The sequence below is a fragment of the Orbicella franksi genome, chromosome 9 (genome assembly GCF_964199315.1).
Source record: "Orbicella franksi chromosome 9, jaOrbFran1.1, whole genome shotgun sequence".
In the NCBI taxonomy this organism is placed as follows: Eukaryota; Metazoa; Cnidaria; class Anthozoa; order Scleractinia; family Merulinidae; genus Orbicella; species Orbicella franksi.
Genome location: NC_138153.1, coordinates 6,220,744 through 6,236,704, shown reverse-complemented (window position 1 = coordinate 6,236,704; position 15,961 = coordinate 6,220,744). Strand labels below are relative to the sequence as shown.

Sequence of the window (15,961 nt, the reverse complement as noted above, 5' to 3'; positions counted from 1 at the left end):
AAGAGGAAATTTGCACACGAGTTGGCGCAATGTATCATGGGTCAGGGTTTCCGAACGATCGAATTCCCAGAAGGTCACTGACGCCCAAGAGACCCTGAAGAGAGAAGATGGCTAACGAAAAGAAAGTTTCCATGCCCTCGTGGGTAGCTTGGTGGCAGTTTATTACAGGAATCATATGCATAATTGACGCAACTTACATTATTTTGCGGCCACGTACCATGAAGTCACAGGGGGGAGATCTTAACTGGCTTTACAGTCCATGTAAGATACTAGCGTTTGATAGCCCCGGCAGTTTAAAAGTGACCCAGTTGTGACCTTTGGTGATGTTAATATCACTGTGATATTAACTTAACTTTAATTAAGCACACTGTCATTTTGAACCATGTATTTCTTGATCTGTTGAATTGCATGTTTCTTCAATTCAGACAACCTTTACGTTTCGATAGACTACAGATACGAAGACATGGAAGATGGTTTTGTTAAAGGGGTCAGCTGGTATGAAATACTCTATTTGTATTTGATCATTTTACTTAGCTTGAATAATCTTTCGTATTTTAATAAGTTTTCGAGTATGCTCTCTTAGGGGTGATGGGTAGGGCTTGATTACAACTCAAAGGGTGGCACACAAACATAAAAGTGTCTGGGAGTCAGTTCAAGTGCAACTGAGTGCAAGTGTCATCAGTGCAAGTGTCATCCACCTGCATCCATTTGTGTCTTCCATTTGTGTCTTCGATTTCCATTTGTGTCAATTGTATCGAAGACACAGGCAACCCTGTGCTGAGGTGACTGAAGTTTATTTGCAGATTCATAGCTTTATTTCGGTATATTTAGGCCTAAAGTTAATTCTATAAAGCATTCATTGCATTTTATTTTTAGCCACAACAGTCACACACTGAGCTTGGGCCGGCTGTGATATTCCAGTTTTTAACTGCACCTCCCCTTATAGAGGGGAGAATCTGACACCCTAATTGTTTTATTGTTGGAACCCAAACTTTTGTTGGCTTCTTTGGAAAAATTTTCCAACAGGCCCTTGGGGGTTGGGTGGGTGGGGGGGGGGGGGGGTCATTAAAAATGGGGGTATTACAAGGTGGGTGAGTCTGGGTCATATTTTGTTGTTGTTTTGTTTTAAATTATACTATTTTTTGGTGCAACCAAAGCTTGGTAATTCCTGCATTTTACTCAATCCTGTCTTCTGAGGTTGTATGTTTCCCTGAGAGCCATGATTTAATTGGGTGATTCATCCAGTGTCAAAGTTACGGTGAATGTCAGTTTTATTATTTTATGTCGACAACTCTCCAATACTAACTTTTGTCTTTTCTTCTAGGATGAATCTCGTAGAAGTTGTCTTCAATTTTGTCACATTGGCCATGGTAAGTAAAAAGATCCCAAGGCAGATGTAGTTTTGGTTTAAAGGGCTTTTTTGGAAGTGGGCATGGTAGGCTCAGAAGAAAAATGATTGGTGTACATTCTAGTTCCCATAGGTGACAATCTTCTTTGTTACTTTAAGGATCACGACTTTAGGCTTGTTCTGATTTTTTTGAGCTTGTGCTAGTTGTCAGCCTATCAGATTTGAGGAGAATAACTCTAAGTTTGGGCAAAAATTATAAATAAGAGTCCACAGATTATGGACTTCTGCTTGATGCATCCAGGGCTAAGCTTTGCTCAATCCTTCTGTTGTATTCTTGGACAAGAACCATGCTTATTATGTAATTTAGCTTTCTCAGAAGTACAAGTGTAAATGGACACTGAAATGATATTGATGGGGCTGGCTTGACAAAGGTATTCCATCCAGGCTGAGTAGCAATAGTTGTAGATTCCCACACTGTGGAAACTAGCACTTATGAACCTTTTGATCTAGACTGGAATTCATTGGAATTTTGGATTGGAATGTCTTACATCTTATAGTTCATCTCACAGTTTTGATAAATATAATACTGTAAACTACCACGCATGAGCCCTGGGCTTATGCAATTTTTTAGGGGAACTTTTGCATGGGCCGATAAATGGAAGGGCTTATATCATTCTGTTTATAAACTGTTTCAAAATGAGCTACTAACAGCAGTGTTGATTGTACACATTTTTCCTATCCTCTTTTTTTTATGTTAGCTTTAAAATATCAATATATATCAATTTTATTCTATTTTAACCTAGAGGGGGGCTTATATCCAGGGAAGGAGGCTTATAATAGAAAGTAATATTCTGTTTAGAGGTAGATGGGCCATAACCAGGGGTACTTGTAAGTGGGAGGGCTTATAAGCGGCAGTTCACAGTATATAATGACACAAACCGCTTATTAAGGTTGTTACAGTATTTGTGGTTAGTTGTATCAATATCTTTTTATTTCCTGTTTTTTTAAAGTTTGTTTATTGTTTTGTTTTATATAGCATATCAAGGGCAAAGCTGGTCTCGCAGTGCTGCTTGCCTTCATGGTAGCTACCATGACATTTGCGAAGACAGTGTTATATTTCCTGGTCTCTACTCCAGTGTGTGGTGGACAAGACTTTGTGAACTACAGCAATTTGAAGAAACTTGTCATTCTGTACATTATTCCAAATGGTATCTGGATAATTGTTCCCTTCCTCTGCATGATAGCCACTGGAAAAATACTGCTAGATTGCATGGAGAATGGCAGAACAGCAGCAAAGAAGAAGTCACGTTAAAATGACCACGCACATTTTATTGTTTGTTGACGGTGTTAATTCCAGGAAACTTTTTTTCAGTGATATTTTTTTTAGAAATGGATTTAACAATCAATACCAGTAACTTGTGTTAATGTACTATTTAGACATTAATAAATGCTGAATATGTGCAATGTATTTTTACTGACATTTTAAGACTGTTTCTTCATGAAAATTGTTATGTTTGAGGTGGGGTAGGGGGGGGGGGGCGGGGAGCTGTCTGAGAATTGAACAAGAAGATCTGTTAGATCTTATAACCGCGCTTTTAAAATTTAACTGTTTGCTTAGCACTACCGTCGGAACGCAGTGCACATTTCTGGTCATCATTTTTCAGCTCTTTTCGTCATATCCCCCCCTCGGGGGGGTTTTTGTAAAGTTAGCGAATTAGTTGCAAGCCACCGTAATGGTGATTGCTGTCGGCGAAATGTTTATTTGCTAAAAAATTGCGGCCAAATCTCTCGGAGATGGAAGTCAGGACATTTGTAAGGATACAGAAAGTAATTTGGGACCAGTTGCTGACTTGTAAGGCTGAAATTATCCAGAAGTAAGGTTTTTTTAACGTGAACGTAACGAAGGCCACACAGTGAATAAATTATCGGCTCTTCTCACTGTCTCGTTCTGTTTTTTGTTTCGTTCTCTTTTGGAGTCCGCCGAGGTCATTTTTTCATCTAAATAACTTGAGAAAAGTTCGAAAAAGATGTTCCTCTTGAATTTTCAGCTTTCAGGCAATAATCCTGGATTTTTTTGACCGAAACGTAGGTTCACTGGTTATGTTAATGTATTTCGGTGGCTATGGGCGACCGTCGCTTCCTTTGTCGACTCACGCAATGAAGCCAGTTTACTAAAAAAATCTAATAATATTTAGTTCTGGTTTTGTTCGATTTCGTTGAAATTTTAATATGATGAAGCTGGATTGTTAACGAATAGATTTTAATACTGCCGATATGAGGTAGCTATTAACGCTAAAGTGATATATCGCTTCGATGTCAGGGTTTTGAAGAGATTTTTTTGCAACGTGTAGGTTCGGTGTGATCTTATAATCTGAGATTTCTGTTGACCCTGAAGAAACAAGGTTTGGCGAGTAAACATTACCGATTGCGTAATTTAAAGTTGGCCAAGTGGAGATCTGCGTCTGGTCTCCGACAAAAAAAAAAAATAAAAAAAAATAAACCAAGGGTAGAACATGAACCGCGCTCGGCCCATGGCCGCGCGGTTAAAAAGCAGTTTTCTTTCTCTTCTTTTCCCACCTTGATTGTTTTTGTTTGCTTTGAGCCTGCACTTTCCATCTTTCAGTTAGCCAGTGAACACAGACGAATTTCTGGCTTTTGTTTTTGTATGTTTTGGTGGCATGAAACAAATTAAAGCCCTATGTCCATCTGTGTTCGCAAGCTCAGACTTTGATTTATAAATTTGGTGCTCCTTGACCTATTAAACCACTCTGTCAGCTAAATGGTTTCTCTTCTAATAATTTATACTGGCAAATTCCTTTCATGTGATGGTTGTGATGGGGTGAGGTAGCGGGGGAGGGGAAAGGGGGGGGGCAGAAGAGGTGGAGCAGTGGGAGAGTGGAGTTACGCAAGTGATATTAAGTGTCAAACCCCATAAAAGTGCATGATTTACGTTCCAGGTTCTCAGACAGTCGCTGCTCTTTTTCCTTGTTCTCATGTTTATTTTGCTCATTCCACCAAAGGCAGGTTACTACAGCAGTGAGGTACACCCCATTCTGCCTTACGGACAGACCATTATTTTTTTGATGGGGAGGGGGGAGGGGGGGGGGGCGGCAAATCTGGGACATGAAATTTTTTTCTCATCTTCAGGTTTTGCTTTATTTTGTTTTGGTGGGCAAAAGCCTGTGAAAGGATTGTTTAACATCAAAAAAGCAGGACCAGAATAGTGGAAGACAATTGCTCGATTTTTTCTTTCCGTGGCTCTTCTGTCCAGGAATGTCATTTTGGAAATTGCCTAGCCTCCCACCCTCCCCTTTCTCAAAAACATAATGATCCATCCCTTACATGCTCAGTACAAGGACAGGGTAATGCTTTGCTTTATATTGGATTTTTTTAGAAAATTAATTGGAAAATGGTTATTTGCCAACTTCATTCCCAAGGGACGGGAAGCAGAGAGAACCTGGGAATGAGAGTTGGGTTTTTCCATTTTGCCGCATTTTGAGCTACATTTTAATACTTGGAAAATTGTAACAAAAAGGACATTTTATATTTTCTTGTCTGGGACAAGGTAACCAGTGTTAGAGGGATCTGGTTTATCTGGGTGCCCTGTGTCGTAAACAAGGAAATATTGTGACGTCATATATCTCTTCAAAACGAGTCTCGGGGTTCCTTCCCTTGTTGGAATTAAGTCGCCATATTGATTCGTGGTTTCCTACGATTTTAGTGTGTTGTGTTCGTTCGAGAGAGGAAGAAAACGTAACAGTTACGACGAAAATATTTGGAAAGCTTTGAGGCTTTCCTTAGAAGCCCGTAATGGCGTCAAATCAACGTTACGAACCGGTGGGTGAATCGTTTGTTCACTTATGCTTCATGTTGTTCGTTTATAATAGAAACTAATTTAGCTTCGATTTTACCTTTTTATCAAGTTCTGAAGCTTATCCTTTGTAGGTTTTATTGGGATCTTGAAAGGCATCATAGACTGATTTAGTTTCCTTTAATTCAAAGCTTGTTCTTAATGATAAACGCGGTATTTTTATTTGTCTTGGTGTTTTTTTGCGTTTATAAACAATATTTGTGCATACGTAAATGTTACTTCGTCGATATATGACTTATTTAATAAGCTAATTAAGCTTGAGTTTACCACCCGTAAAATCTAAATCTCACTATTTTATTTAAAGAACGAGATCACGTTTTCTAAAACCTTGTAAATTCATGGTGAACTTTGTCACAAGAGATTGTTAATGTACGGCTGTACAGTAAGATCAGATATCAGGATAAATTAGGGGTATTATATTACTTAACAAATAAAGAAGCCCCGGCTGTGCTCTGTTCTGTTGTAAAGCACGCAGGAAGCGGTAGAGCACGAAAGAAGTGTAGGGGAAAACACGAGACGCAGTCGAGTGTTTTTCCCTACTTCTTGAGTGCTCTACCGCTTCCTAAGTGCTTTACAACAGAACAGAGCACAGTCGAGGCTTCTTTATTTGTTTTATGATGAAGAATCAGATAATTTCCCCACGCATTCAGCTGAATTTTCAAACCAAACTTTATTTTCCAAACGAGCAAAAGTCGCGTCAGCCGTTCACTGTTCTCTGATAAAGCGCGCTAAAATAAGCCAATCACAATCCTTGTTAGAATTGTTCAAATAATTTGATTGGCTAACGAAGCGACAGCTGTCAATCACAAACTGGACTTCAGCTAAGCTTTCAGTTTCGAGAAGTTTGAGCAGCTCTCGAGAGAAGAACGATGCCTTCAAAGTTCGCTTTTAAGTTAATATTTAAATACGGATCTCAAGGCAGGTAAAGATTTATAGTCCAGAGGAATCCGGCCGTATTGTGACCCATGAAAACGAGCACTTTTCCAGTGGAAATTACGAAACGCGGAGCTCAAAGCTGGTGGATGTAAATGCGAAATGCCGGGTTGAATTTGAAAGGAGCTACAGTTATTTACGGCTTGTAGCCGCATGCAGCAAGATTGCCCGAACTAGCGTAAAAGTTAGAAAGACTTAACGGCTCCCACTGGTTCTACTTCGAACACAGAAGAGAATATCAGAGCAAGTTTTGCACTGACCACTCGTCGGTTTACTTCGCTGAGATGACCGGAGAACGAGCGTTACTACACTGCATGTAAGTGTTGTTTGAGCAAATGAGCATTTTTAATTGTAAATTTACAAAAATAAAGCTTCTCATCATAAACAGAGACAGTTCAATTGTTTTCTGTCGTTGTTTTACTTCTTAGTATAATTTCTGCCTTCGTAACAAAATTTATGTCTTTATTGAAGCACTGTTTAGGTTGAGAATTTGTGAATTTCGCTACAGCTGTACATGTTTTGTCGGCGGGAATCTAGCAAAACTTGTTATTTTAGTACAGTTTTAACACTACTGTTGCTAACAATGGTCTCTGTGAGCCATATTTACTGCAGAAAAATAGCTCGCTTCCAGTGCGTTTGTCTGAGTCACAGGGGATGTTTAATTTGGGTCAAATTTGTCAAAATTCCGCAGCAAAAATTTGGAAGCCAACTTACTGTCATCAACCCATGTTCTGTTCTCTGATAAAGCACGCTGTTTCAGCCAATCAGAGCGCGCGTTATATGGAAACTTTATTATAATGTGACATACATTTACGATATCATTTTATATTGGCTCGACTGGCAAGAGTAATGTTTAATTTACATTAGGTATGTCAATGGTGAGACTGTAGATTATAGTTACTCTTTCAATGGAACATATAATGTGCACTTTGTGGAACTTAACAGGCGGCAGCCCTGGCAAAACATACTTTAGTAGCTGGCAATTTTTCCTAGTACCATAACTTTACCTGCTACCTGCTTCATACTGGTGTTCTTTAATCCTGACCTGCCTGCGTCTACAAAACACCTTGCGTGCCTCGCTGTTCAACTGAGATTAGTCTGTAAACAAATGTTATACCCTATATTTCAACACACATTACTCCTTATTCACACTGGGACTCGTAGCATGCTTCTTTGCATTTTGGTCATAACCCTATGGGGGCAATTAAAATTATATTTGTAACTTGGGTACATGTATTGATGGTGGAAAACTGGAGTTCATTTGGTAAAAAGCTTGTGTCATTATGATAAAAAGTGTTTATATTAGCCACAGTAAACAGTACTGACATATGCAGTTTATTTTCTTAACTTGACTCAAAAAAAAATAGGCACTTTATCTAATCAGAAATCTACTGTCATGGTTAGTGTTTATTTAAGTTGTGCTTAGGTCTGATACTTTTGTTTAAATGTGGCTAAATGTTATTTAGGCTAAGTTAAATGCGAAACAAGATTGCTGGCCAGCAGTGTCCATTGGAGCTAGTCCGGGGTGGCCCTGGGGATTTGTGTGGGGGCGCCTGTATTTTACAGTTCGGCCTCGGATGTCAAATCATTCCGCATGTTTTTTGCTGCTGGACAGTTCTCGTTAGTTTTGTTTGCTCTCTGGCTCCACTATCCTTTCAGGCACCATTCCCTAAGCTCATCGTTTGTTGATGAGTTTAACAAGATAACAGTGGTATGGTCAGGTTTGTTAAAAATAGCGTGTTGCCAGTGAAAATCAGTGTCTACTTTATGATTTCAGCTGGCTGCTCTGCTTGATCATTCTTTTAATTCTAATGATTATTAAGAAAAGTTGGCAAAATCAGCTGCCTACTGCAACAAAATTACTGCCTGGTTTTATTTTTAACTTCTGTACTAGACCATCAGTTATGAAGAAATAGTCAGCCTTTAGTGCATTAACTGAAAATGTGTTAGTAATATATTTTACTGTACTTCAGAAAGCTAAATTCATTAATTATAAACAATTTTTAAACTCGTGGATACGCGAAGCGTAGAAACGTGTTTCTTGCGGGGACTCCGATATGCAAATGTGTCACTCACTCACTCACTCAGGTGTAGACACTGTTCGTAATTAGTCGGCCAGAACAAGAGCTGAAATATTGTTTTGAATATACCTTGTGTCAGCCTTGCAGTAGTCTTTGACTTATTATCGTTTTACTTTTCAAGTTTAGCTGATTAGATCTCCTGTGAGATCCAACGTTCAATCAATTGAGTAGTCCACGTTCAACCGACATCGAGTTAGGTTTAGATTAAAGTTGTGTTCTCTGTACTTGTCTTGTTTATTTTAGTATATTGATCTGAACTCTGAGTAGGATGTGAAATGCACATAAACTTGGAAAAAAATTCCCATATACTTGATTTTGATAAGCTTAAATGATTTTTACCTTGTCTTGTGTTTACACTTTTGCTTCCTGATTGAAAAGATAACAAAGGGAAAGAAACCCCTCTGTGAGCTCGTAGGAGCACATATTTATGGGTGGACAGATTTTTTGGATCAACACTGAAAATGCTTGCAAATGAGGCTACTTATTTTGATGTACTTTACATGCAATATATATATAGAGACAAGCGGTTCTACATTGGAAAAGAAGTGCTGTCTCATAAGAAACCTTAGCTATAGCCTTGAGTGAAATGCAATGAAAAAGGTCTGTAAGCTTGTACGACTTGAATACTTGTAAATTTCCCCAGCAGGTAGACAAACATCAACATCAAGATCTGGGTGTACTCTATGTTTTCTTTGGCACGAGTGTCCTCTGTGACCCAAGAACCCTTAGCCTTTACCACTCTCTATTCAGCTGCAATTTTGCCACCCTAGCTATTCAGTAATATGTGTGCAACAAAAACCAACGAAAAAGCCTACGCTTTGTGAGATAAGTGCGACCTTGTGTGGTACGAACCCGGCTTGTTTTAACAGCCTTTAAAAATACACCAGTAATTGCAAGTTCACCAACATGTTTCATCTCTAGATTACTTAATCCACGAGTTTGACGATAGGTCTCCTTTGATTTATTGTTAGCAAAGAAGCACTGCACCCGACTCAACAGCTGTGAGTACAACATTCTCAGATTCATTACATAAAAATGTTTCTGTGATCTCGTCCCTGAAAAGGCACAATCCTAATCACAAATTATGAGCAGTGTATTAACTTGAGATTCAAAGGTTCAAGCATAGTGCTTGTCTTGTGTTGTTATGTAGGATATTTCATTCTTGCAGTTCATGATATGTAAATTGGTTTGGGTTAAATGTTAGAGAAACCTGGCAATTGTGATATAATTTAGTTTTCTGTTGTAGTAGACATGTTTTGATGCCTGCAACAATGCTACCTGGTTTATACCATCAGTTATGAAGAAACAGTCAGCCTTCAGTGGGTTAAATGAAAATGTGTTAGTAATACATTGTATTGTACTTCAGAAAGCTAAATTCATAAATTGTAAATATTTTTTATTGTTAGCAAAGGAGCACTAGCACTGCACCCGAATCAACAGCTGTGAGTACAATGTTCTCAGACTCATTACATAGAAACGTGTCCTCTATCTTTTCCCTGAGTCACAGTGGCCCTATCACAAATTATGAGTAATGCACTAACTGCAGATTCAAATGTTTAGCATAGTGTTTTGTCTTGTGTTGTTAGGAATGATACTTCATTCTCACAGTTCGTGATACGTAAATTGGTTTGGGTTAAATATCTGAGAAACGTTATTAATTTATCACTACTCACGATGACTTCGATAGCATTGATCCTAGCACTATGCAGGACACCTGTCATTTATGAACTCAGTTAAATGGCCTCGCTCTCCATGAGTTCTCGTAGTTCAGTGGATAGAACGCCTGCCCGGTGTTCGGTAGGTCGTGGGTTTGATTCCTGTCGGAGACTCAGAATTTTTCTTCATCCCACGCTCGTGTCATGTAAATTAATTCCCCCTTCCCGTGGCAATAATTATCAAAATAATTATTGTGATAATTCAGTTGGCTGTTGTAATAGACATGTTTTGTAATCAGATTGTGATGGTAGTGTACTTATTACCAATTGTCAACATACTGTAATAGTTTGTACTTGTTTAGTACATAAAAAGAGGACTCTCCTGTCCTGCTAGATTGAAGGTGATGGCTCTGCAACCATCTTTATACATGTTGTTAGTAGTGATGGTAGCAGAGTTTGGTAGTTGTAAATGTACTTGGTAACATTTTGCTAGTAGTGTGTGACTAATGAGTGCATGTTTAATGGTGTGCTTGCTGCAAGTGCTGTATTGAGGGTGCATCTCAAGTAGATTGTGGGACTGCAACAATACAATTTCTCTTACGATATGACACATATCTCGATACAAGTGCCATGATACAATACATGATGTGATACATCTATGATATACAACTGACAGGCAAAGAAGAGCTGCAAAGAATGGATGAACCATGTGTTTTGTCCGGGGGTGTGCAAGAGTGTGTCAGCTGACAATTAATTGAAACTGCGCATGATTTTGTGCTGCCATCTTGAAAGATACGTGACTGGAAGCACGCAAAGCAATACAAAGATGGAACTCTTTTTCCCTTTCCCAGGTCCCTTTAAATAGGTCTGAAAGGGCTTGGACTTGGGTAAGGAGTCATAAAAGACAGTTATTTCTGAATGTTGAATTTTTTCATATGACATGAATCACAATATCATAATAGCGTGATATCTTGTTGTAATATCGAGATTCATATCGTGACCAAAAAATATTGCGATTCAACGGTGCATCGGTGTATTGTTGCAACACTAGTAGATTGAGAAATTGCACTGTTCAAAAAATTGATTGTTGTATACATGTGTATATTTCAGGTGGCCACAAGTGAACCACCCTCTCCTCCAGTTCCTGTTACCTTGACGATTGTCCCACCCCCTGACAACGCTGTGCTGTATTCTCCGCCTCCACCATATGAACCTACTGATGAACATGGTGGTGTTCCAGGTAATGTTACTAGATTATTTTCAATATTTACATGTATGTGATTGTGTGAGAAGTAAAATTATATGAGACGTAAATTATTTGGGAAGTAAAAGATATTATTTGAACTCAGAGTATTAGATGTAGCATAATTTAGAAAGAATAAAATCATACATGTATGTATGTCTTTGTTTAAATTTATTTTTGTTATAAATGGTTCAAACCAGTTGATCTCTCACAATTTCTCACAATATAGACACAAGTGTTTTACTGGGAAAGAGACCACTCGTAAAATTCACATGAATTTGCATCTGGGACCATAGTGGAAAATTTTCCGTATCCTGACTAGTGAGGATATCAATACATCATTTTGTGTCATTGCATAGAATGGTTAACAAATCTTCAATGCCAAACATGGGTTAAAAGATGGCAAGCAATAGTGTTGTTTTTGCCACTTGAACTGTCATAAAATTACATATCTTTTCACCACCATGTACGTGTAACATCCTCTATTTATTATACCTTTTTGGGGATGAGGTCTTTCTTGCCATTATAGTATAATATTCACTGTAAACTGTACCAATGTCTGCATGTGATGTCTACCTTTAGATCCTGATCTACCACCATCTTATGACATTGCTGCCAAGTTGCCAACGTACGAGGAAGCTGAAAGGGTCAAAGAACTACATGATGATTTGGTAAGTTGTAGACTGCCGTGCTAGTTATGGTTCATGGCAAATAATAATTATACATTTATATAGTGCTAATACTATGAAATATTCAAAAGCGCTTTACATATAAAAAGAAGCTAACAAAGTGAAACAAAGATCTATAAAAAGCATAAATTGTGTGCTAAAAATACAAAAATATAAAATGGCTTATGTAACTAAGATTTACAAAAATTATAAACAGTCATAACCGATTTTAAAAGGATACTTGTGTGTTTGCAATCATTTTTTGAAAATGTCCAAAAATGAGCTTGATCGTATGGCCAAGGGCAAATTGCTCCATAAAAATGGTCCCGAACGAGAAAAAAACTAGGTGCAGTCACCAAGTGTAGTGCATTTCGCTCTTGGCACAGATACATGTAGAAGGGCTTGATCACAGGAACAAATTTATGAACAGTGTGAATTTACAGTGTAATGTTAGTTGCAGTTTAATGAAAACTTGTTTTATCAGCAAATAATAGTATTTATTAATTATTATGAATGGCTTTTTTCGTTTTAGGTTGAAAGGAATGCACTTCTGATTGAGGGTGGAATAGGTATGATTAGAAATATTCTTGGAGGATGTTTCCCTTGTTCAAAACTGACATTTTTTAATTCTCTTTTTTCCTCTTTTTGCAGAAGTTGATCTTGGGAATGACTGGCTATTTGTGATCTGCTTTATCAGTGAGTGGTTGAGTTCATTTCAAATGGCCAACTGCACAGCTGTATCTGTGCTACACCTTGTTTAACATACAGTCATGTTAATTTATTATGTTTAGTCAAACAAAATATTATTGACTATAGATACAAGTTAGTGTTGTATTGTATTTGAGACAATGTTTCTTCTTGTCTTTTGTTGTTTCTATGGAGCATCAAACTGTCTTTAGAATATTATTGTTTGTGCACACCTTTATAATCCCAACAATTAAACAACAGTATTTTGGTTTGCGTGTAATTGTAGTGGCGTTTGTTTTCAACTGGCTGGGATTCTTTGCTGCTTATTGTATGACCAAGACAGTTGCTGGGAGGTATGGTGCAATTTCTGGGTTTGGCCTCTCCGTTGTAAAGTGGGTTCTTATCTTGAAGGTAAGGATTTATTTTTAATCTGACTGAAATAAAGGTCATAACAGTGAAAGCTGTATTAAGAGGACACCTACGGGTCAGTCAACTCTCCATAACTCAAACCCACGCTAATTTGAACCCCACGCTAACTCGAACCAAAATTGATTTCCCCTTGATTTCTGTCAAATTTGAAGCAGCCACATGAAAAAAACCTGTTCAGTTTGCAGTTCGTGGACTTCTCCCTGCTGCTTTCTTTTGTTATATTTTTCACATTACATCACCTTCTGATTTATACAGTAATTTAGAGATGTATAGTTTTACTTCTCTATTCTGTACTTAAATTTGATTAAAATGTATGCTGCATGAATAGAAAAACATTAAACACCGTTTTCTCTGGTCATTTGTTCTCAACCCCCGATAACTAGAACTCCCAATAAGTCAAACCTTTTTCAATTTCGCGTGAAGGTTCGCGTTATCAGGGGTCGACTGTATTGTCTCCTTAATCCAGGTTCATTTTACAGATAATATGGGAAGAAAGTTTGTGACTTTCCTAGGCGATTGATTATATTAATATAGGCTTTTTGCTTAAATGGGTTACACTTAATACTGTTTTCACTGTGCATGTATTATGCCTTTGAATAGCCCATTTCCAAGTTGTCCTGAGCTTCTCTATAAAAGCAAGGCCTGGTGCATAACCATTCATCTGAAAATGAGTTTAATTTGCTTGTGAATGAAATCTCATTTTCATATGAAAGGATGGGCACCAAGACTTGCTTTGAGAAAGAGGCTATAAAAGGTAATTCAGAAATGACCTAATGCAATGTTAGTTTTGATGTCGTCTTGAAGTACCTGTGCCTGTTTGGACAAAGATACATGTAGCCCTACTTTCAGAATTATTTTCACTTCCAATTTTGTTGACCTAATAAATGCCACTGCAGGGTCAGTGAACATCCAAACTAAACAGGAGAGGGTTCAAAAAAATTCGTGCATTATAGTAACAAGCTTTGACAGCATTTGCTTTTGCTTGGAAGTTTGCAGTTGACGGTGAAATGTGTTAATTTTTGCAGAATACAACATCCGATGACATGGTGGTTGTTCAGTCTTGGATTTGGTGGCTCTTCCTTGCACTAGGTAACAAATAAAGCTAATCTGAAAAATAGAGCACTGTAGAGTGTTGAAAACAAAAGCAAAACCAATTACGTACCAGTTAGACTACTCAGCCAGTCTCAAACCATAGTAAAACCAAAATCAAAACCAAAGCAAAGGTAATTGCCTGATTACTTTCAACACTCGATTGTAAACCACCCTATCAACTTTTGGGCATTGGGACAGACTTAAACATTTAGCCATCATAGGAGACAAGGCAGCCTAATGGTTAACACCTGAGACATCTGGTTCAAGTTCACCGAGTTTGAGTGCTGGCTGGGATCACTTAGTGACACTGTGTTATATTTTATTCCCACGGTGTGTCTCTTAACTCAGGCGTATAACTAAAATAATTACAACAGGGATTTCCAGGGGTTTCATTATGGGCCAGGCACCAGGCAAATTGACCGGCTGTGGGGATGATTTTGCCTGGCTGGTTTGACCATCTGGCAGAAAGTTGTTCTTACAAAGAAGTTCAGTTCTAATAGCTCTGTCCACTTGCGAAAACCAGTTGCCTTCTGCTGAAAACGTTAATGAAACCCCTGTATAATCGTCGGGACAAAGTTGTCAACATGCTTGCCATGGACTTCAAAAGGTTATACTTGCTTTTACATATAATCAATAGTTTTTGGTATCTTTATACTACTGCTGCTGCAAGGTAGCAGTCTACGGGCAGCGCTTAGATCACTCTTGGATAGGCGCTATAAAAATACTATTTATTATTATTATTTACTAAGGTACAACAGCACCGATTTACAAGACATTTTCCGATGTAATTTTTTTTTTGTAGGATGGTTAATTTTTGTTCGAAGCATCTTGGTTTACTTGCACATCAAGTGGTGGGTGAAGAAAGGTTGTCGTTCTTTTCCGCGCTACTGGGGAATTCCTGGCAGCAGTTAATTCCTGGAGTTGATGTTATCAGCCACGTACCTCTAGTTAATACACAACTAGTAATTTTAGATTTGGATAGTGCCTGGTACTTGGGAGAAGATAAACAAAGATGGTTTAGATCATTCACCGTTGCTTGAAGTACTTAGGCTAGATTAGAACAAGATGTGTTAGGAGAAGTGATTTTAGCCATCATAAAGATTTGTATTTTACTAGTTTTCCCCTTATATACGTAGAGCAGTATAAGCTGAATGTCTCTCTTCTAAAACAGCCTATTATTAATAAGTATTAAATCATTATTAGTCTCGTTAGTTTGTTCAAACACTGAGGGAAGTTAAACCATGTACGATGAATGTGTAGCTACGGTAGCTATAGACTAAATATGAAATGTGGGTATTAGGCCATCTGCTAGCAATTCTAATAATTTGGTTGCGTAATATAACAAGGCAAGAGACCGTATTTCTTCACATTTGCAAACGGGGTGAAGGCAGCTGAAACTATGGAGTAATTTTGCTGTGATATTTTAAGTGATGAGGCACTGTGTAGAGTAGAGTGTGTGATGTATCTTCCTGATTGAATCTGCTGTGGTTTCTGTGGCTGTAAACAGTCAAGATTGTGTAACAATATAACAAAACAACATAATTTTAAACACCTCATTAAACTACGTGTAACACGACTGAACTAACCTTTACGTAATAAGCCCTCCCCCCAAACAAGAAGGGTGAAAGGGTTGAAATTCGACTAGAAATTACATGATCTGTAAGAAATGTGGTGAAAGGATGCTACACAGGGAGATCGTATTAAATGTTTAAAGAATCGTTGATAATATACGTGATATTAATGATATCTTGTGAACGGGATCGGAGCAGAATACTCATTTATGTTGTGTCGCTTTATAGAAAACACTTGTAGCAATATATAGTGGGCTTGTGTGACTTGTATATAAGTGATTAAATGTATCAAAAGGTGGACACCCGATTTTGAGTTCTGACGCTCTCGTTAGGGACTTGTTTGTGGTCGTGTTACATTTCTTCATTCTCTAAGCGCCGATGTG

General features: G+C 38.0%; 2 protein-coding genes across 2 annotated transcripts; both read left to right on the top strand.

Annotated features, from left to right (window-relative positions):
* The first annotated feature begins 6 nt into the window (after positions 1-6).
* On the top strand, positions 7-2,808 carry LOC145497297 (uncharacterized). The gene is made up of 4 exons (XM_081477119.1): positions 7-261; positions 426-495; positions 1,325-1,370; positions 2,385-2,808. Exons 1-4 carry the CDS (start codon positions 108-110, stop codon positions 2,658-2,660), a joined length of 546 nt encoding a protein of 181 aa, XP_081333245.1. The 5' UTR covers positions 7-107; the 3' UTR covers positions 2,661-2,808.
* A 2,190-nt stretch (positions 2,809-4,998) lies between these two features.
* On the top strand, positions 4,999-15,878 carry LOC145496478 (NEDD4 family-interacting protein 1-like). The gene is made up of 8 exons (XM_081476158.1): positions 4,999-5,185; positions 10,999-11,128; positions 11,714-11,802; positions 12,332-12,368; positions 12,451-12,495; positions 12,773-12,897; positions 13,941-14,004; positions 14,810-15,878. The coding sequence occupies exons 1-8, from the start codon at positions 5,159-5,161 to the stop codon at positions 14,917-14,919; spliced, it is 627 nt and encodes a 208-aa protein (XP_081332284.1). The 5' UTR covers positions 4,999-5,158; the 3' UTR covers positions 14,920-15,878.
* Positions 15,879-15,961: the final 83 nt, after the last annotated feature.

Excerpts from the sequence above, each read along its gene's own strand:
- LOC145497297 (XM_081477119.1), top strand. The coding sequence starts at position 108 with ATGGCTAACGAAAAGAAAGTTTCCATGCCCTCGTGGGTAGCTTGGTGG. Across the intron at positions 496-1,324 it reads TTTGTTAAAGGGGTCAGCTG|GATGAATCTCGTAGAAGTTG; the intron begins GTATGAAATACT and ends CTTTTCTTCTAG. Across the intron at positions 1,371-2,384 it reads ATTTTGTCACATTGGCCATG|CATATCAAGGGCAAAGCTGG; the intron begins GTAAGTAAAAAG and ends TGTTTTATATAG.
- LOC145496478 (XM_081476158.1), top strand. The coding sequence starts at position 5,159 with ATGGCGTCAAATCAACGTTACGAACCG. Across the intron at positions 11,803-12,331 it reads AAGAACTACATGATGATTTG|GTTGAAAGGAATGCACTTCT; the intron begins GTAAGTTGTAGA and ends TTTTCGTTTTAG. Across the intron at positions 12,369-12,450 it reads TCTGATTGAGGGTGGAATAG|AAGTTGATCTTGGGAATGAC; the intron begins GTATGATTAGAA and ends CTCTTTTTGCAG.